The sequence below is a fragment of the Oryzias melastigma genome, linkage group LG20 (genome assembly GCF_002922805.2).
Source record: "Oryzias melastigma strain HK-1 linkage group LG20, ASM292280v2, whole genome shotgun sequence".
NCBI lineage: Eukaryota > Metazoa > Chordata > Actinopteri > Beloniformes > Adrianichthyidae > Oryzias > Oryzias melastigma.
In genome coordinates, this window is record NC_050531.1 from 3,771,213 (window position 1) to 3,792,354 (window position 21,142).

General features: G+C 39.6%; 2 protein-coding genes across 3 annotated transcripts in view; both read right to left on the bottom strand.

Moving 5' to 3' along the window:
* Window positions 1-2,016: 2,016 nt before the first annotated feature.
* cdk13 (cyclin-dependent kinase 13) lies at window positions 2,017-14,789 on the bottom strand. The gene is made up of 14 exons (XM_024280579.2): window positions 12,857-14,789; window positions 11,266-11,802; window positions 11,026-11,187; window positions 10,325-10,464; window positions 10,041-10,211; window positions 7,547-7,736; window positions 7,420-7,476; window positions 7,252-7,353; window positions 7,102-7,179; window positions 5,708-5,824; window positions 5,502-5,633; window positions 5,229-5,425; window positions 3,989-4,480; window positions 2,017-3,098 (listed from the first exon to the last, which is right to left on the bottom strand). The coding sequence occupies exons 1-14, from the start codon at window positions 13,975-13,977 to the stop codon at window positions 2,518-2,520; spliced, it is 4,077 nt and encodes a 1,358-aa protein (XP_024136347.1). The 5' UTR covers window positions 13,978-14,789; the 3' UTR covers window positions 2,017-2,517.
* Window positions 14,790-16,103: 1,314 nt separating this feature from the next.
* The window catches only part of ralaa (v-ral simian leukemia viral oncogene homolog Aa (ras related)), a 9,231-nt gene continuing 4,192 nt past the window's right edge, over window positions 16,104-21,142 (bottom strand). For both annotated transcript variants that reach the window (XM_024280593.2, XM_024280594.2), the window contains exons 4-5: window positions 19,757-19,931; window positions 16,104-19,688 (exon numbers count right to left, since the gene is read on the bottom strand). In XM_024280593.2, coding sequence (XP_024136361.1) covers window positions 19,566-19,688; window positions 19,757-19,931 — 298 coding nt within the window. In that variant the 3' untranslated portion in view covers window positions 16,104-19,565. The remainder of the gene's footprint in view (window positions 19,689-19,756; window positions 19,932-21,142) is intronic.

Consider the following 21,142-nt stretch of genomic DNA (forward strand, 5'->3'; position numbering starts at 1 on the left):
ACTGTTTATTTTACTGTTCTTGGTGCATTTCATAAATATAACAAACAAAAACTAAATCTGAGCTAATTAAAACACTTTAAATCTCTGAGTTTGTTCAAAAATAGAAAATTTGCTTTATAATCCAGTGGATTACAATTTAACGCATCTTTACTTTTTACATTTTATTTTAAGCAAAGAGCCACCCTTGCTTTAAAAGTTTCAGAAAAAGTTTATTTGTTGATGGTGTGTTTATAATTTATTCTCCCAATCGTGCAGGGTTGCCAGATTGGGTAACTTTCTGAAACAAAACAAGCAAAAAAAGTTAAATTTGGGTAAACTATTTGTGTAACTTATTCTCAATAATGTTACTTTAAATGTAAATAGAGTAAAGTTTTAGTACAAACTGAAAAGTTTAATTCTTCTTTTCTTTGGTTCACTTGAGCCGTCTGATCTTCTCTGTTCACTTGAGCGCATGAGGCCAGAGGAAGAGGAAGAACTGCAACAAAGACAGTTTGAATCAATGCTCAGGAGAAACAAACCTTTAGTTTCTTAAATGTTCAGGAGAAAAAAAAAGGATGTGCTGCTGAGAAAATACAATCCAGTTTTTTTTCTTCTTTTTTTGCAGACAAACAAACCGGAGAGAAACTTTTGTTTGTTAATGTTTCCTGTTTTGAAAGAAGCATTCTTTCCTCTTTATTTCTATCTATGAAAATCTAAATTTCCCTTGTTTTTACTAAATTAAGGTAAGTTTGATTCATATTTGAATGAAGGGTTTCACAGATTTCTGTATTTAAAGAGGTTCTGAAAATTGAAAAAGTTTTAGTTTAACGTTTGAATCTTTGAGCTTCATCTGTGAACTGTTGTCACTTTTAAAAATATATATATTTATTTTTCCTAAAAAACAAAAAAAATCTTTAACAAATACATAAACAATGACCCACTTCCATGAAAACTGTGTAATTTTATAAAGAAAATTTAAAATTAAATTGAAAGTTGGGGGCTGTACGATAGTGGGAGACCACGTAAGTAGATGGATGTCGGGGAGTGGGGGCGGGCTTACCCTGCTAACAGTCCCGCCCACAACTCGGAGGTGAATTTCTAATAACTTCACATGCTTTGCAGAAACTATGTCCTAGAAAACGACACAGGCTTAAAGAAAAAATATTATTTAAAAGATGAAAAGAGATAAAAAGATGATTAAGTGGAACTCATCAATATTTGGTTAATTGCTCAGATATTTTCTCTATTAGTTTCCAGGTAATTAGAATAAAGTTGTTGTCTCATTAACTATCAGAAGGTATTAGAAACCCTTTAAAATGTATGAAACCATGACTAAGCAAAAATAAAATGCAGAGTAATTGAAATTAATGACAGATTTGAATCAAACTGATCTAAATGACGCAAAATAAGTTCAGAGTTTCATGTTATTTGATCCATTTTAGCTTTAAACTCAAAGCCAGCATTCAGAGCTGGTCTCCTATGTTTGTGTGATGTTCTCTCAATCACTCCCCTAAAAAAAAGATGATACAGCCGGGCTCACCACAAGAACCGTAAATGTTCAGCAATCCATCATCCACGCCGTATTAATCACAGACGAGCCGTCTTCCACGTTCGGAATTAGCTTTGCGGAATGGATTCCCTCTTGAGATAATCGCCTTTTTTTCATAACGGGCTCTGCGGCGCGATCAATCCAGACGTGGATGTGATGAGTGTTAACAAAGAGCAGATGCATCAAGATGAAGTCTGCAGAAACGCCGCCGTGACCGCGGTTTTGGAGTCTGTGGCGCCTTAGATCAGAGAAAAAACAGCAAAGATGTAGAATTTAGATGATTAGATCTCATGAAAATGTGTAATAATTGAAAGTTCATACTTTCAGATTAAATCTGCAGACTCTTCTTCTTGTGAATGGACAGGCCTGATGGATCCGCCGGGTCTCCCTGTGGAGAGAATGAATGCACAGAAATAGAACACTGCCCCCTAGTGGCAGAAAACGGAGCCACACCCTTCCGCCCTTTCATCAATAAACATTTACCAAAAGACGAGGAGAAGGAGGGGACAAAACAATTTAATACAAAATAAAACGCTTCCTTTTTCAATTCAGGTTATGTGTTTTACTTATGATTTTACAACATTTACAGCCAAAAAAAAACGTTAAAAAGGGGAAAAAACTGCTTTTCTCAGAGCAGACTCGCTGCAGATGTTAGAAGTGCTTTCTTCAAGCAGGCCGACCAAAAAAAGGGCCGCCATCGTCGCCGCGAAATCTCCTTTCATAGCCAAAATAGTTTCTTCCTACTTCCGTCAGTAGCTGAAAACAATAATACTACTCTGCCCTGGAGCTTTACAGAGGAACGGTGGGGGTCACCGGGTCTGACGTGTACACCTAAACCAAAGTTCGATTGAGGACAGCAGAATAGATTACAAAAAATACCAAAACTGTACGAGCCAGAAAAGCTCCTCGGCTGTTATTCCACGTCCTTCAACCAGGAAAAAATACAACGGATTTAAATTATTAAAACGCCATGTGCATCTCCAGGTTCCTCAGAAGGGCAGCCCTCGCCCCCTGATCGCCGCCGTAGAGTTCATCTGTGGAACGAAGCCGAGCGGTAGAGGAGGAGCCCCGATTTGAGACGGGGACCCCCAGGCTTGTCCCGGGATGGGCGGGGTGGCGTGGTTGTACAGGTGGAGGGCGTTGGGCGGAGCCTCCACGGGCAGAGGGCTGTGATTGTACTCGAAGCGGTGGTCCTTGTCCCCGCTGAAGACCATGTTGGCGGGTCGGGCGGGGGCTGGTGCTGCCGGGGGGAAGGGGTCGGGGTGGGGCATCAGGCCCCCGCCCAGCATGTGGCCCATGTAACTGTCAGCGAAGCCTGTCGGCGGGAAAGGTGGAGGAGGCGGGTGGCTGTACTCGCCTCCGTACAACGGACCCTCCGTGGGGGGGAGAGGGGGGTAGTCTGGTTCTGGGGGTCTCACTCCGTCACTGATGGGGGGCATTGGGGGGGCGTGGCTGGGCTTGGGCTCCGGCGGCGGCTGGCGGTAGTCCAGGTCGGCGTGGGGAGGCGGTTCCGGAGGTTCTGGTGGTCTCTGGTCTGGAGGCAAAATGGAGACTCCGCCCACTTCTGACACTGCAAAACAAAGAAGATGATCTAAAAAGATGCAAAACCGAGAAAATGTACAAAAGTTAACTTTTATTCCGTTACTTCAAACATCTGTAGGGATCGAGGAAACACTAAAGAATGATGCTGCGTTCACTCCAAAACCAGACGCATGTGGGAGGAGCTACCGCCAAGATTTTAGCCTCATTCCTGCATGATGGAAGACCCAGATGCTGCTGAGAGATCAGGTTTATTTACACATCTTAACCATCATTAGCTTTAAACTAACTAAACCCAATCAATCCGGAAGTTGCTGGAGCCTATCCCAACCACAGTTGGGTTGTGTCAAATTTCCTCCAGCTAGTCTGTTGCAGAGCCACAAACGACGTATGAAAGTTGACAAGCTAACAAGTTTCCACTCATTGATTCATGGCAGAGAAACTCTCTGACCTTTACCTGTTTGAAACTATATTTATAACATTATTATGATCCAGATTAGCTTTTTTTTTATTTGAGCCAAATATTTTTCTTTTAGGAGCTGCTAAGTCTAAAATAAACATAGTCAGCTAATATTTTTAGGGGGGAAAGTGGGTTATTTTAATTTGAAACATGAGAAAATACATTTTTGAGTAAGTGAGTTAATAGAGATCTGGGACAGAGTTACAGTGGGGGAGGGGCAGTTTGGGCTGTTTTATTTCACTAGAAAAGTTAAAATAACAAAAAAAAAAAAATTCTGGATGAGAAAACTCTTAAAGACAAGTTAGAAATAGGAGGAAGGAATCAAACTTTGGGGTTTTCCATCCGTCTTCTAAACCTGCTGGGATAGGCTCCAGCAGCCGGGTCATGGCTGCTGGAGCCTATCCCAGCAGGTTCCTACTCGAGTCGTCTGTTTGAACGTTGAGGTTCTAGAATGTTCTGACCTGGAGAGACTGGGCTGGGCTCTGGGGGCTGTTTGACCTCCAGGGGTGGCGGTGGCGGCGCGGCGCCTCCGGTGGGGTTGCTGCTATCTCCGGTTTCCCCGCCGTCGCTCAGCTCCGGTCTCTGAGTCTTCTGAGCCTGAAGCAGCTGTGCCAGCAGCATGGTCATGGCCGTCTGCGTGGCGGCGGCGGCCTCTCCCTCTGGAATACTCGACGGCGCCGCGATGGGGGGCGACGGTGGCTTGGGCAGCGGGGGCGTGCGCGGTACTCCTGCGGGCGGGACGGGCTGGGGGGGCTTGGCGGATGCGGGCTGAGGCTCAGATGGGTCGGAGGGGGCTAAGGCTTTGGTGAGCAGCTGGAGCGTCTCCTGGTTCACCTTTGTGCTCATAGACTGGACAAACTGGCTGGTGCTGGGGGCCGATTTGGACTGACCCAAGAGGTTCAGGAGGACCGCCAGCTGCTCCTGAGTGAACTGAGAGTTTGGACCCTTTGAATCTGGAGGAAGACAAAACCAGTTAAACCAAAGTCTGTTGACAATGAAGCAGAGGAATGCTAAAAAAAACATCAATGTGTTATTTTACTATAGAAATATGACAATAAACTGTAGAAATGTGATAACTAGAGTTTAATTATCATATTTCTATAAACTAGTTATGTATCTACAATCTAGTTAGTATATTTCTACAGTTTAATTTTCCTATAGTCTGTCTAGAGAAAAATTATATTTAACCTGTAGAAAAATGATAACTAGATTATAGAAAAATGCTAACTAGACAATAGAAATATGAAAACTAGACTAGGGTTTATGATAACTGGACCATAGAAATATGATAACTAAATTATAGAAATGTGATAACTAGATTATAAAATATAATAACTAGACTATAGAAATATGATAACTAGATTATAGAAATGTGATAACTAGATTATAAAATATGATAACTAGATTATAGAAATATGATGACTAGATTATAGAAATATGATAACTAGACTATAGAAATATGATAATTAGACCAAAGACATATTATAACTGGACTATAGAAATATAACTAGATTATAGAAATGTGATAACTAGACTATGTAATATGATAGGCTATAGAAATAAGAAAGCTAGATTGCATAAATATCTAGAAGAAAGCATTTCTTCAATGTTCTTCGATCAGTTCGTCTTCCTCAGCCATTTAAGTCTCAAACAAGCTGTGAAGTTTCGGTCTGAAAGCACATTTGGTGAAACGATCCTCACCGAGCAGCGCAGAAGCTGCTGCATTCTGGGTCTTCATGGCGCCGGACGCCGTGAACCCCTGAGGAGTGTTACTGCGGCTGTCGTCAAGACCCAGCTCCTTCCGCGGCACTTTTGGAGCCACCAGCTCCTCCGGCATCTGCTTCTGCCGCCGCCGTTTCTTACTCCACAGCTCGTGACAATCCTGCCAAAGGGGGAGGCTGGAGTAAAAGGAAAAGAAAAGTTAATAATTTGTAGACTTTGGAAAAAGTGAGATTAGTGTGAGCCAGAACTTACTCTGGTGGAGGCATCTTGTCAGGATCCACGTCCTTGAGAAACTCGCTGCTCAGCGCTTGTTCGGCCGTGCAGCGTCTGCCGGGGTCCAGGTTCAGCATGTGGTCGAACAGATCCAAGGCTGCTGGAGGGATGCTGGACGACCACACCACCACATTACGTTTATTACAAGGTCAGGTTATGAGGAAAAATGGTCTAAACCGACTTACAAAGCAAACTCCTCCCTGAGCCGCCTCCGGTATTGCTTCTTTGGTTTCATGGTGTTGAAGAACGGAAGCTTTATGACATCTGGCCACACGGCTGGACACGGACTGCCACAGATACGACTGAAACAAACAACATTTACTGTAATATAGTGCTGCCACAAACGACTACTTTAATAATCAACTATTATTTTTTCAGATTAGTCGACGAATCGGGTCATGCACAAACTGGATGTAAAGCACACGTCTTAACCATCATTAGCTTTAAACTGACTAAAAATTAGATATATAGCATTACCTGTGATAATGCTAGTGTGAATGCTGTAAGCTTAATTTGGCCACTGAAGATGCTAAATGCTAATAGCGGAAGATGATAGCTGCACATGCTAAAGCTAATAGCCAGTTAAAATATTAGTAAAATGCAAAACTAGCCTAAAAAAACTGAAAGAAGCATAAGTTAGCCATAACAGCTAGCATCTAGCTGAATTATTAGCTAAACTAAAAAAAATAAAAATAAAAATAAAAAAACTGAAAAAACTCAATTAAAAAAAAAAACTAAAAATAGCTACAATGCAGCTGAAACATTAGCTAACCTTCGAAATAGCATGCTAGGTATGCTATTTCGAAGAACTGAAAAAAAAAAAAAATTTGGAAGAACTGAAAAAATCCTGAAATAGCCATAATAGCTAACATGTAGCTGAAATATTAGCTAAACTCTAAAACGGCATAAAAAACTAAAAGAGAATAAATTAGCCAACATTGCTAGCAGAAAACTGAAAAAGATCAAATTAGCCAAAATAACAAGCATGCATCTGAAATATAAGCTAAACTCCAAATTAGCCTAAAAAAACGAAATTAGCCAAACAAGCTAGAATGCAGTTGAAACATTAGCTAACCTTTGAAATAGCCTAAAAAAATCCTAAAGTAGCCAAAATAGCTAACATGTAGCTAAAATATTAGCTAAGCTCCAAATTAGCCAAAAACTGAGAAAATCCTAAATTAGCCAAAAGAGCTAGCGTGTATCTGAAATATTAGCTAAACTCTTAAACAGCCTAAAAAACTAAAAGAGCCCAAATCAGCCAAAATTGCTACCAGGCAGCTAAAACATTAGCTGACCTTCAAGATAGCCTAAAAAAATGAAATAAAATCTTAATTAGCTGAAATAGCTAGCATGCATCTGAAATATTTGCTAAACTAAAAAGCTAGCAGAATGTCATTAAAATTTTCCACTGTACTACACTCTGAGTCCATATAATATAAAGTAACGACTAATCGACTATTAAATTAGTCGTCGACCATTTTAATAGTCGACTAGTGTCACATTTTCTCGCCGACGTGTGTCATAAAAGAGACGAATCTGTGAAAAAAGAAAGAAAAAACTGAGAAGAGCAGCTTCTCACCTGATGAGCTCCAACTGTGCAAGCTCCTGGTTGGCTTGAAAGATGGGTTTCTTAGTAAACAGTTCTCCCAGAATGCACCTGCGACAGAATCCCAGCATGTAATTCGACGGTTGATCACAAGCTTTGAATGAACGCCGGCGGCGCCCTTACCCGCAGCTCCACACGTCGATGGCGGGGGTGTACCTCTCTTCTCCCAGCAGCAGCTCCGGCGGACGGTACCATAGCGTGATCACTTTGTTAGTGTACGGGCGACTGGAAGCAACATTAAAAGTTAGTGTGGTCAGAGTTCAGGCGGTTCTTCTAAAACACGAGACTCACCTCTCCTCGGAGTTGTAGAGCCGAGCCAGACCAAAGTCTGCCAGCTTGATTTGACCCCTGATTGGGAGGAAAAGCAGTTGGTTAAAGCTGGAACAACCCAAAGCTGCGGTTTCTGCCTCAGCCTCACTTGTTATTGAGCAGAATGTTGGAGCACTTGATGTCTCTGTGCAGGAAGTTCTTCTTGTGGCAGTAATCCAGACCCTCCAGCAGCTGTCGCATGAAGGACTTGATGTGGCTTTCGTTGAAGTGAACCAGTCCAGACTCCAGCAGACCCATCAGGTCGTGGTCCATGTATTCAAACACCAGATAGAAAGCACCTGGAAGTCAAAAAATGACTTTAACTTCACTAGGGATGCTGAAAAACGATTATATGAACAGTCGAATAATCAAAATCCTGACTAATGATAGTTAGAATATAGAAATATGATAACTAGACTGTAAAACTATTTAGCCAGACTACATAGATACAAAAGCTAAACTTTAGAAAATTTAGCTAGAGTATAGAAATATGGTGATTAGATTACAAAAAATGGATAACTAGACTATAGAAATACGACAACTAGAATATAGAAATTTGAAAATTAAACAATAAAAAATGATAACTAGACTATAGAAATATGATATCTCGACTATAGAAATGTAAAAACTAGATTATAAAAAATGATAACTAAACTATAGAAATATGATAACTAGATTATAAAAAATGATAACTAGACTATAGAAATATCATAACTGGACTGTAGAAATATGATAACTACGCTGTAAAACTATTTAGCCAGACTACATAAATATGAAAGCTAAACTTTAGAAATATTTTAGCTAGAGTATAGAAATATTGTGACTAGATTATAAAAAGTTTGATAACTAGACAATAGAAATATAAAAATTACACAATAAAAATGATAACTACACTATAGAAATATGATATCTCGACTATAGAAATGTAAAAACTAGATTATAAAAAATGATAACTAAACTATAGAAATATGATCACTAGATTATAAAAGAAATGATAACTAGACCATAGAAATATGATAACTAGATTATAAAAAATGGATAACTAGACTATAGAAATACAACAACTAGAATATATAAATATGAAAATTAAACAATAAAAAATGATAACTAGACTATTGAAATATCATAACTGGACTGTAGCAATATGATGGCTAGACTGTAAAAATATAATAACTAGACTGTAGAAATATGATAACTAGACTGTAAAACTATTTAGCCAGACTACATAAATATGAAAGCTAAACTTTAGAAATATTGTAGCTAGATTATAAAAAGTTTGATAACTAGACAATAGACATAAAAATTACACAATAAAAATGATAACTACACTATAGAAATATGATATCTCGACTATAGAAATGTAAAAACTAGATTATAAAAAATGATAACTAAACTATAGAAATATGATAACTAGATTATAAAAGAAATGATAACTAGACCATAGAAATATGATAACTAGATTATAAAAAATGGATAACTAGACTATAGAAATACAACAACTAGAATATATAAATATGAAAATTAAACAATAAAAAATGATAACTAGACTATTGAAATATCATAACTGGACTGTAGCAATATGATGGCTAGACTGTAAAAATATAATAACTAGACTGTAGAAATATGATAACTAGACTGTAAAACTATTTAGCCAGACTACATAAATATGAAAGCTAAACTTTAGAAATATTGTAGCTAGATTATAAAAAGTTTGATAACTAGACAATAGACATAAAAATTACACAATAAAAATGATAACTACACTATAGAAATATGATATCTCGACTATAGAAATGTAAAAACTAGATTATAAAAAATGATAACTAAACTATAGAAATATGATAACTAGATTATAAAAGAAATGATAACTAGACCATAGAAATATGATAACTAGATTATAAAAAATGATAACTAAACTATAGAAATATGATAACTAAATTATAAAAGAAATGATAACTAGACCATAGAAATATGATAACTAGATTATAAAAAATGATAACTAGACTATAGAAATATGATAACTAGATTATAAAAAATGATAACTAGACTATAAAAATATGATAACTAGACTATGATAACTAGATTGTAGAAATATGATTACTACACTGTTGAAATATATAGCCATACTACAGAAATATGAAAGCTAAACTAAAGAAATATGATAACTACACTAGATTAGACAACAAATCGTCAATTAATTTACAAATTACACGACTAATCGCTGATTATCTTTTCGGTTAAACTACAAATCAGATCATGCATAGGGGGGCAGTCTATTAAACCTTTAATGAATTTTACAGTTTATTTCCTTCAGTTGTTTCTATATGCATCAGAAACACACTGTTGGTGTGTTATTGTAGCACCTGTGTCTTCCTAAAACTTCCTGTGACATCACTACCGACCCAGATTGGCACTATTGCACATGTGTGTCAAAGACGGTGGAAGAAACGGCATAGAAAGATGCGCACCATAAATTTGAGATCTAAAAAAACGACTAATCAGCTATTAAATTAGCTGTCGACTTTTTAAATATTCGACTAATTGTGATAGCCCTAAACCTCACAAATTTTTAATGTCAAAGGTAAAGACATTTGATGTTCAACCTTTATCGTTCCTAAAATCCAGAGCGTCCTCTTTGTCCGTCACGATCTCCTTCATGTTGATGATGCTCTTGTGGTTGAGCTGTCGCAGGATCTTGATTTCTCTGATGGCTGTGATCGGAAAGCCTTCCTTCTCGTTGTCCAGGCGGACCTTCTTCAAAGCCACCATTTCACCTGAACGACAGACGGAACAACAAGAATGAGTCCGGTCTTTATCAACACAAGAATAAATAAACACAAATATTGAATAAACATGAAGACAAATGGAACATTTCTAGAGAACCCACCGGTGTCTTTGTCTTTAGCCTTGTACACTTGACCGTAGGTGCCTTCTCCTGTGATTCCAATGATCTCAAACTTGTCCACACATCGTTTACCCCAATCGATCTCTATTTCCTTGATCTCACCGTATCTCGGGCCACAAATTCTGGTAAAAGCAGAAAAGGATAAAGTAGAGTTCTCATTGAAAATTGTTACAAACCTACTCCGATCATCTTCAGATTTATTATAACAGCGTTCTTAGTGGCCTTTTAATTATGATGACACTGTTTTTTAGCTATTTCATAGAAATTCACCTTTAAGTTGTGGGCGGGACAGTTTGTGTGGAGCAACCCCGCCCCCATTTCCCATCAAACATCTGTTTACACGCTTTCCTGCAGGCTTACAGCCCCCAAAACCCCAACCTAACATATAGTTTTGATCCAGATATCAGCTCAGACGAGGAAAACAAAGACGATCATGGTTTTATTTATATAGAAGGGGATTTATCAGAATGGGGCGGAGCTTCACAAATATGATCTTTTTCAAACTGCATTTCTAATCTGCTCCTAATTCACAACAATTTCAATAAAGAAATGCTCTAAAATACAATTTAAAGCTTAATTTTCTTTAAATATGTCCACCATCATTGGAAAAAGTCCAGTTAAACATGTTAAAATCTCCATTTTCACTAGAGTGGGTCTTCAAAGGCGTGTTGACGAGAACTTACTTCGGTCTCCGACGAAGAGTTTGGGACTTTTCCTGCTTCTCAGGCGGGCTGTTTGGAGAAACTGAGGGGCAGGGGAGTTCGGGGGGCAAGGGGAGGTCAGTCAGAAGTTGGCGCGTTTTTTTCTCCAACTTCTTTTTGCCGGAAAGCGAGCCGTCCTTCAAACTATGAATGGAGGGGAGCAAACAAACAAGATCAATGTGATAGACTGGATGCTGAACTGTGGATGTGGAGCTGACGTACTTGTCTCCTTTGTCTGTGTTCTCAGTAATGATTTGGGGCAGTGGCAGCTGTGGCAGAGTGGTGATGACCGGGCCGGCGGCTTTTTCCTTGACCGGCCCGGACGCTGGTGCTTTCTTCTTGTGTAGAAGTTCCTCTTTCCCCTTACTGCTGCCTTCTGCCGTCTTCTTCACCGACTTATCTGCAGGAGACTGAGGCTGGCTGGACGTGGGGGTCCGGGGCCCCTTCTCTGGGGCAGGTGGGGAAGGGGGGCGCCCCTTCTTGGTGGTGTGGTTGGATTTGGGGCTGGGTTGGTGGGCGGACAGAGACATTTTGGTCGGCGTCGATGTGTTGCTGGAGTTTTTGGCCTTGGCGGCTGCCTCTGCAGCTTTGACCTTCTTCTGTTTGCTGAGCTCGGCGGCGAGGCTGGTTTTGAAGGTGAGCGTGCTCGGAGACAGGCTGGAAGGGCGGCTGCGGGAGCGAGAGTGTCGGTGGCGGCTGTGGGAGCGCGAGTGCCTCGAAGAGGAAAACGGACTTCTGCTGCGTGATCTTGCGGGTCTCCTGCGGAGAGAATCATGGATGAAAACTATAACATGTGGAGGTTTTTCCCAATAAGTCAATAATACAAGTCAAAACTAGAGCTGCCACGATCAGTCGGCTATTAAAATATTTGACGACTAATTTAATAGTCGATAAGTCATTACTTTGTATTATATGGAATCGAAGTGTAGTAAAGTTGAAAGTTATAATAGCATTCTGTTAGCTTTTGGACTATTTTGGCATTAATTAAGGTTTTTTAGGCTTTTTTGGAGTTTAGCTAATATTTCAGCTACATGTTAGCTATTTTGGCTAAATTAAGCTTTCTTTTGTTTCTTGGCTATTTTGGAGTTTAGCTAATATTTTAAGATAAATGCTAGCTTTTTGGCTAACTTGGGCTTTTTTCATTTTCTTAAGGTATTTTGGAGTTTAGCTAATATTTGAGCTACATGCTAGCTATTTAGGCTCATTTTGGCTAATTTAGGCATTTTTTTAGGCTATTTTGGAATTTAGTTATTATTTCACCTACATGTTAGATATCTTGGCTTATTTAGGTTTTTTTCAGAATAATTTGGAGTTTAGCTAATACTTCAACTGCATGCTAGCTATTTTGGCTAATTTGGGCTCTTTCTGTTTTTTAGGAAAATTTGGCATTTAACCAATATTTCAGCTACATGCTAGCTATTTTTAATAATTTATGCTTTTTCTGTTTTTTAGGCTATTTTGGAGTTTAGCTAGTATTTAAGCTATATGCTAGCTGTTTTGGCTAACTTAGGTTTTTTCCATTTTTTTTTTAGGCGAATTTGGTATTTAGCTAATATTTTAGCTGGCCATCAACTTCAGCGATTTCAGCTATCAATTTCAGCGTTTTTGGCTATCTGCACCATCATCTTCAGTGGCCAAGTTCAGCTCATAGCATTCACATCATCGTAGGTAATGATATACATTTATATTTTAGTTAGTTAGTTTTTGTGCTTTACATCCAGTTTGCTCATGACCCAATTAGTCCACTAATTGGAAATTGGTGATTAGTCGACTATGAAAATAATCGTTTGTGGCACCACTAGTCAAAACGCACCTGACATCCGGACTTGGACTCAGGGATTTCCTGTATGGACTCCTAGATTTTCTCCGGTTTCCATACGGACTTGAGGTGAACTCTCCTTGTTCGAATGGGCTGTGTCGACCGTAACTTGGTGACCTCCTCCAGTTGGCTGGACTCGCCGGGGATCGCTTCCTCTTGTTGCTTGAATACGAACTGGGCGACTTTGGCATTCCATATCCGCCATACACTTCATCCCGGCTGTAATACGTGGAACTGGGAGAATGTCTTTTACTTCCATACGTTGGACTTCTTCTAGATCCCAGCTGGGCATAGTTACCAGGAGACTGGTAGTTAAAGGAATAGGATGTCCCATAGGGACTTTCAGTTTTAAAGCCAGGGCTTCTTCTGTACGCCCTGGGGTCTTCGCGGTCCTCCCGATAAGACTGCGGCGCGTCTCTGTACGCGGACGGTGTCTCTTTATCGGATCTCGTTTTGCTTTTGCGTCTCTTTGTGTTCTTTTTATCTGCAGATTGAGAAGAAGAAGATGTCCTTTTGCCGTTTTTGTCACCGCTCCGTGTTGAGTTTTTAGAGCCGCCTAGGCTTCCTCCAGTTCTGACTTTTAAGGAGTCTCTATCACGACTCTGGTGATCTTTTTTCTTGGCAAACTCCTTCTCCTGTTTGCTCCTCTCGGATGGTCCTCTTAGTTCTTCTTTACTGAGGTATAAAGCATCCCGGTCTCTCAGTTGACCCCTTTCTAGGGAGGCCGGTCCATTATACTCCCCAAAGTTTCCACTGCTGATCCGATCCACTGACAGATTCTCGGCGTGGGGGTCAATTTTAGGAGAGGGGCTCCCGGAGAATCGCTCCGACTGGGAGCTCACGTCGTCGTATTCTACTAATGTCCGAAGTTCAAGTTCCTTATCGAATTCGCCTCTCCTGTCGGGGCCTTCTGTTGTGACCGCATGCCACAAGTGTCGGTCCTTCTGCTGCCTGCGCTTCTTCCTCCGGGAGGCGGACGACCGTCCCTTCTCGCGGCGCCTGTCTCGCGGAGCGGCACCGCTCCCCGCTTTGCTGCGCCTCCCCTGCCTGTTAGCATTCGGCAGCTCCGCGGGGCTCCGTCCCCGGCCGTCGCGAAGCACCTCCGAGTTGGGCATTTATGTCTCAAATAAAGGCTGAGTTAGGAATAAGTTTATAAAATCAGAACTGTATCCCCCTGTCGATTCATGAAACACAACATTGGGCTAGCTTTAGCTACTAAGCTGACATTACAGCTAGCTTATATCACAAGCTTTAGCATTCAGATGCTATCAAACCCCCGATAAAGACAATATTTGTGTTCCGTGGAAGCTAACACTTTAGTCACAACTAATATGTAACAATTTTATAATACTTAACCGCCGTGTTCCAGTAATAAAAACAAACATATCCAGGATTTGTTAGCGAAGGCTAGTCGGTTTAGCCCGCTAGTCCGCCGATGCTAACCGTTCGGCTACAGAGTGGTTTTCCATTTCATGGTGAACGTTCGTATTGTCCCGAAACAATTTCCAATTTAAAAACAACGTCTACTAAATTTTAACTGTCCATGAAAATAACTATTTGTTCTCAATTAAAAATGAACAATAAAAACAGTCAAACGCCTCCATAAAAAACTTCCATCACACTCGCAGATGCAACAAGGAAGTGAGGTCGGAGGCTAGCTCCCTGCTAGCAACTTAGCCGGTCGGCTTTTCTTTTCCCTTCTGTGGAGTTCAACTCAGTCAATATGAAGTAAGGCGCGTGCGCTTGAACTTTCACCGTGAGGACTCTTCTCCGTCTTTTAACATCATCCACAATCCCAGATTACGATCAGATGACTCGCAGCGAAGAGCTTTTAGGGAAAAAATCCTGGAATTTATTTCAAAATACTACAACTTCAATGTGGCTAACGGTACAGCTCGCCAGGGCCACAGCTTTCAAAGTCCAGGCCTTCTACGTCGAAACGAACCAATAGGATTCGAGTGCGTAAACAACGTCACAGATGACGTCACAACAAGGGGAAACCCTTCTCTTCAAAATAGAACGTCGTGATTATTTTATAATTTTACATTTTTCCCGTTTTTTAAATAACAATTAATAAATAAATAAAAGTAAGTAAAAATAATTAAATACGTAAAGCATTAAATAAAACAACTATCTCACGGGGAGAAATTAACTATCTAATACATTTTTATCTAATAAATATTGGCCATTTATTCTATTTATCAGTTAATTTTAAGTCAGCAAATGTTTTGAACAATAAATATTAATTTAAATAGGCCCCAAAAGAGAAGAGGTTTAAGTGGGGTTCAGGTGCATTTACCAAATAATGTTTTTCCCCCCACTTTTAAAATTAGTGAGGTTTCTTAAAATATTCTCCAAAAATAAATAAATAAAATAAACTCTTCTGTCTTGGTGATTAATCAGTTTAATAAAACATAATATATTTTAGGTACAATTAGGAGTTTTTTTAACAAATAATGTCACTTTTATTTCCAAATATCTCTTCTTCCTGGCATAAAAATGCTGCTAACAGAGATTTTGCTGAGTAATTTTGTTGATAAACTTGTTGGTGACCTTTATTTATTTATATTTTTCTTAACAAACATTCAGAAGTACACAAACACTATTTGCTCAATCTATGTTAGATGTTTACATATTTGCATCTTATTTTAAAAAAAAAAATACTCTAAATTCTAAACATTTTTATTTTTCTAAACATTGCTTTTTATTGAACTTAAAACATAGTTTTCTATTATTTTTTTACATATATATGCTGCTGATTATAAACCCATTGATTGCTTCAATTTGCAAAATTAAAAAAAAAAGTCTCAAAAACACAGTAAATATATTGAATATTAATAATTTTGAAAATATTAGAATATCAAATATCAATATATTCTAATTTTTGAAAAATCTACATTAAAAAAACAAGTTGTTTTTATTATTATGGTGTATATTTTGTAATGTTTTTACTTTTCTTTTTTTTTTTACTTATGTTTGGTACTTTCATTAATTTCTCACTTTTTCTTATATCAATGAATTGGTTTAACTGTATGTTCCTTAAGTTGTTAAAATAAACAGTTTAAATAAAGTTTAAATGTTGGGACAAAAGCTGTCAATAAAGAGCTTCAGCAAAATAAACACATTTCTAAAGGTCCATGTTTTCACATTTCGTCGCCACCTGCAGACAATTTATTTATAAGTAAATTAATTCTCATTTAATAGAAAATAGCAGAAAAAAAGAACAAATACAGTTGGAAGATATTAGTAATATCCATTTTATTAGCCACTTTCAAATAACTCACAAAAAATGAATTGAAATGTAAGCTTCACCTCTTGCATTCACAAAAAGGCTACATTAGTGGTTACGCTCAAAAAAAGTAAACATGAAGGAAACATGAAACTGATGGCAAACATACAACCATCCAGCCAAAAGACGTACATATTTATTTTTCATTTACAGGTATTTATATAAAAGGCAAACCGAAGGTATTGGAATACCCAGGGGGACAGTTTGCTCATAGCTTTCACACATTTTATTTTGCATCACGTTGAACATTTTGGGCCATAAAGTCAATAAAATTATGAATAAAATAAAAAAAGTTGTGTTTTTTTTATTTATAAGTAGATGAGTGTGTTAAGCTGATAGTACGATTAGCAAGCGCGATGCTAGTTACTTTAGTTCAGAGTAAAATCTGTCTGTGCCGGTCGCTTCAGCCCTTGGAACGCTTCCTAAGGTTCACATCCGACTGTGTGCTCTTCAGTAAACTCCACAATCATTCTTCAGTTTCACCTTTCAGCTAAACGATGGACGAACAAAAGCACAGCAACAGTAAAAAGTTAGATATTTGTCAAGCGCTATGACTTCTGGGTAACGCCGCATCCTCTCTCATTGGAGCCGAAGGGCGTCCAAAACCCTCCAGCTTTTTAAGGTAGTTTAAGACCGACTTCAGTTTCAGTTTCAGTTTCAGCCCAGCCAGCAAGGCCAAGTGGGCCCCGTATGGTTTCAATATGGGCAGAAAATGTTGGGGCCGATTGGGTTTGTCCAGTTTCTGTGGTGGCCCCACCTGTGTTTGACCACACTGACTTAAGTGGGAATTCAGTGGGTAGGCTCGCTACGCTGTAGCGAGCTCCACTGTAGCATGCTAACAAGTTCTGTTGTATCAAGCTAGCAAGCTCCGTTGTAGCATGCTAGCAATCTCATCAGTAGCAAGCTAGCAAGCTCTGCTGTAGCATGCTAAAGAGCTCATCTGTAGCAAGCTCATCTGTAGCATGCTAGTGAGCGTTGTATTAAGTTAGCTGGTTCACTTGTAGTATGCTAACGAGCTCTCAGAGAGTTCCACTGTAGCATGCTAGCAAGCCTATCTGTAGCAAGCTATAGAGTGCCTGTGTAGCAAGCTAGCAAGCTCCGCTGTAGTGTGCTAGTGAGCTAACAAGCTCTGTAGAGATCTAGCAAGCTCTGTTGTACCTTGCTACCAAGTTCATCTGTAGCAAGCTAACACGCTACGCTGAAGCGAGCTCCACTGTAGCATGCTAGCAAGTTCTGTTGTATCAAGCTAGCAAGCTCAGTTGTAGCATGCTAGCGAGCTCATCTGTAGCAAGCTCATCTGTAGCAAGCTCATCTGTAGCAAGCTAGCAAGCTCCGCTGTAGCATGCTAGTGAGCTCCGTTGTATCAAGCTAGCGGGTTCGCCTGTAGTAGGCTAACGAGCACTGTTGTAGTAAGCTAGCGAGTTCCACTGTAGGATGCTAGCAAGCTCATCTGTAGCAAGCTATAGAGTGCCTGTGTAGCAAGCTAGCAAGCTCCGCTGTGGTGAGCTAACAAGCACCTCTGTCGAGAGCTAGCAAGCTCTGCTGTAGCGTGCTAGTGAGCTAACGAGCTCTGTAGAGATCTAGCAAGCTCCGCTGTACCATGCTACCAAGCTCATCTGTAGCAAGCTAACACACTCCGCTGTAGCGTGCTAGAGAGCTAACAAGCTCCTCTGTTACGAGCTAGCAAGCTCCACTGTAGCATGCTAGTGAGCTCTGTTGTGTTGAGCTAGCAAGCTCCCCTGTAGCAAGCTAACGACCTCTGCTGTAGCGAGCTAACATGCTTTGCTGTCCATGGGGCGGCTGGCTAGCGTAGCGAGCCTACCCACATTTCCTACCCACTCTTAAACCATATGGGGGCCTCTTGGACTTGCTGGCTGGGCGGTTTCTTCTTTTGCAAATCAAGCAACATTTTTTGCATAGACTTACTCTCAGTTTCAATAGCGTGGAGGCAGACCTGTAGGGGGCGCCTTATGGACTCACAATAACGTAAAAAAAAACATTTTAAGATAAATCTGGAAACATTTGCGGTCTAAAATAAAAAGGGTAGATGTTTGTTTTGCCTTGAATCACATAACAGTTATTCATTTAGTTTACTTAGATTCGCCTGAAATCTTCAGTCCAAAGTGGTGGTTTTACGTCACGTCAACACCGGGGAGGAGTCTGGCACCAGTTGCAAAAGGAATAAATGAAAGGGAAGAACATCAGACTTCTACGACACAAACAAGTCAAATTCATGATTTCTGCATCCGTGCCTGAAAATCCCCTCCTATTTGTTCAGCTTTTATGTGGAATTTTAGTTTAATTTGAGCGATTGGCGCGTGCACAGACGCAGAATCCACGAATGAAGTTATTCACATTCACAATGGACAGAGAGGCAACAGTGATGCAATGCACAGGGTTACTAAAGCCGTCATAACCTTGCATGTCCTCACAGCGAGATATTTTTGCTTTCACCCTGTTGATTTTTTTAGTTTTCACACAGACATTGTAGTGCTTCTTCTTTTAAATCCGTCTTCTCTATGGCAGGTTTTCAGACACTTACATTAGCGAGTGGGCACTTGTTTGAACTAGCTAGCTGTTTTCTTTGGTAACCGACAGCATCGTTTTTGAACAGGTACCACTTCACTTCAGTCTCGTTGTTTTAAGTATACTGACAAAAGAAGAAAATAATTAGTTGGTGATTAAAGTGAGTTCAAAAGAAGCTTTTTTTTTATGAACGAGTGCAGCGTGTAAAAGGTTTAGTGTTACGGAATCACCTTTTATCAGAGCACCAGAGATTCCTCTATTCTCAAAACAATTGAAATGAAGCAAATGTGTTGAAAAGTTCAAGTGTTTTCAAATCCCCTACAGGGTGAAGGTTGTTTGTGCATTTGAGGAGAGGAGGAGGTGGAGAAGAGGGAAGGAAATGGAAGCGTTAGTGCTCTTTTCTACATCACATTCCGACAAAAATAAAAAATTTAAATTAAAAAACTTCCACATATTTGCAAAGTAAGGAGGAATTTGGAAACGGAATGGCATTAAATTTCATTTCCACCGTTGGTTGCTGTTATCTTAAGCAAAGACGAAGTTAGCATGGATCAGCGTCCTCTTTAAATTGTTTTTCAGTCAAAACGCGCTGCAGAGATGTTCCACACACAAAACTATACAACGAAAGCTCATCAGGGCTTATTATCAAGCTTAGGCCTAATTTTAAATAAAACATCGTCCGTCTAATTACACTTCTGTCGAATAAGGAAATATCTGGAGTGTCAGAACATAAACAGTTAGAGCTATAAGTGGTGTATGGAGTGCCACCGTACTACGCCCGACCCGCGGTCAGATGTCCTGACGGCCACTAACACGACGTCACGGTCAGGTTTGGGCACAAAATAAATGCAAAAGTCTGAGAAATGTGTGTGTACTTCGGCGTCTGCACTATAAAATGCAGCATCTCTCTCTGATTCTTTTGGCCAAACTTTTGCTTTTCTTCTTCCCGTTCTTCTCTTTGCTGTCCTCCATTTTCCTCGCTCGGATTTCTCTCATTAGGTCGAAAAACACCTAAAAAGAAAAAAGAGTTTTAATCCTCCTAAGTCAACACATTTGTCGTTTAGCGTGCTAACACAAACCTTGTCGACGTTGGCACGGGTTTTGGCAGAAGTTTCCACGTAGCTCACTCCCCACTGCTCCGCGCGGGCCTTCGCCTCGTCCGCGCTGACCTGCCGCCGGTCGTCCAAGTCCGACTTGTTACCGACCAGGAGGAAGGGCACGCTCTCGTCCTCTTTCACCCGCAGAATCTGCTCCCTGTGAGATAAAGAACGCCCGAGACGTGAACGGTGCTCCTAAATTCTGCTTTGATGAAGGTCGATGTCCTCATCTACAAATCTAAAATGGAGAGACAGAGATTTCCCAGAATGCAACAAAACCAGTGTGCATCACTAGATAGGGGAATATAGACCACAATGCACTGCGTTTGAGCAATTTTAGTGAATTTTTTTTATTTTTTCAATAAAACAAAGTTTTTCATCATCAGAACACAGTGGATTCATAAATAGTCGTCATAAAATGTTCATACTGATTAGATTTTCACTTTATGAAATCAGTGACGACATTTAAAAAAAAGTGCACTATATAGTTTTTTAGTATTTATGGAGCAGGGAGGGAATTCGGACATAGCTGATAACTTGATTTATGACGACTTAGACCGTTTCTGATAGTTCAGGGATCCTACAAGTTTCTTCAAGTTACATTTAAGACTTTTTGAGACCTTTTTAAACCAATCCGTGTCTAAAATCAAGACCAATTTCTTAGTCTGTTTCCCATTTTATCAATTATTTTCCCCTTTATTAATATATTCCCATTTTTTTTTTACTAAAATCACTTATCTTGTTGCTTGTGGTCTGTGCTTTGATGCTTTAGAGCTCTTCTTTTACTTAAAGTTAAAGTCTCATTATTTGTCACATTAATTCTCCACACTTGACCCCTCCCCTGGGGGAGAGGTGAGCTGCAGACACAGCTGCGCTTGGGAACCATTTGGTGGTTTAACCTGAATATCCAACCCCTTTAAATGCAAGTCTTTGGGAAGACTTGGCCGGGATTTGAACACACGACCTTCCAATCTCAGGGTGGACACTCTACCACAAGGCCACTGAGTTCAGGAAGTGTTTCCATTTTGATGCTGTGAAAGATTTCTGATTATTAAGGCAAATATTTTTTTGTGTCAGGATTTTTATGTTCTCAATCAAAGTTAAACAAATTTATTGATCTTGTCTTTACATAAAAATACACTAAAAGTGAGTCATATTGATCTAGTGTCTTGTAGTAAAGAGAAACATAAAAAACAGGCAGATCTGCATTGATAATTGTTGCATAATCGTACTGTGAGGCACCTCAATATTCCCACCTCTAATTCGGAGCGACATTTTTTTAAATGCAAAAAATATCTATTAAATTAAGATCAAACTGTTTTTGTGAGTTTTAAACAGAAGATAAAACATGTAAAGTAAATACATATA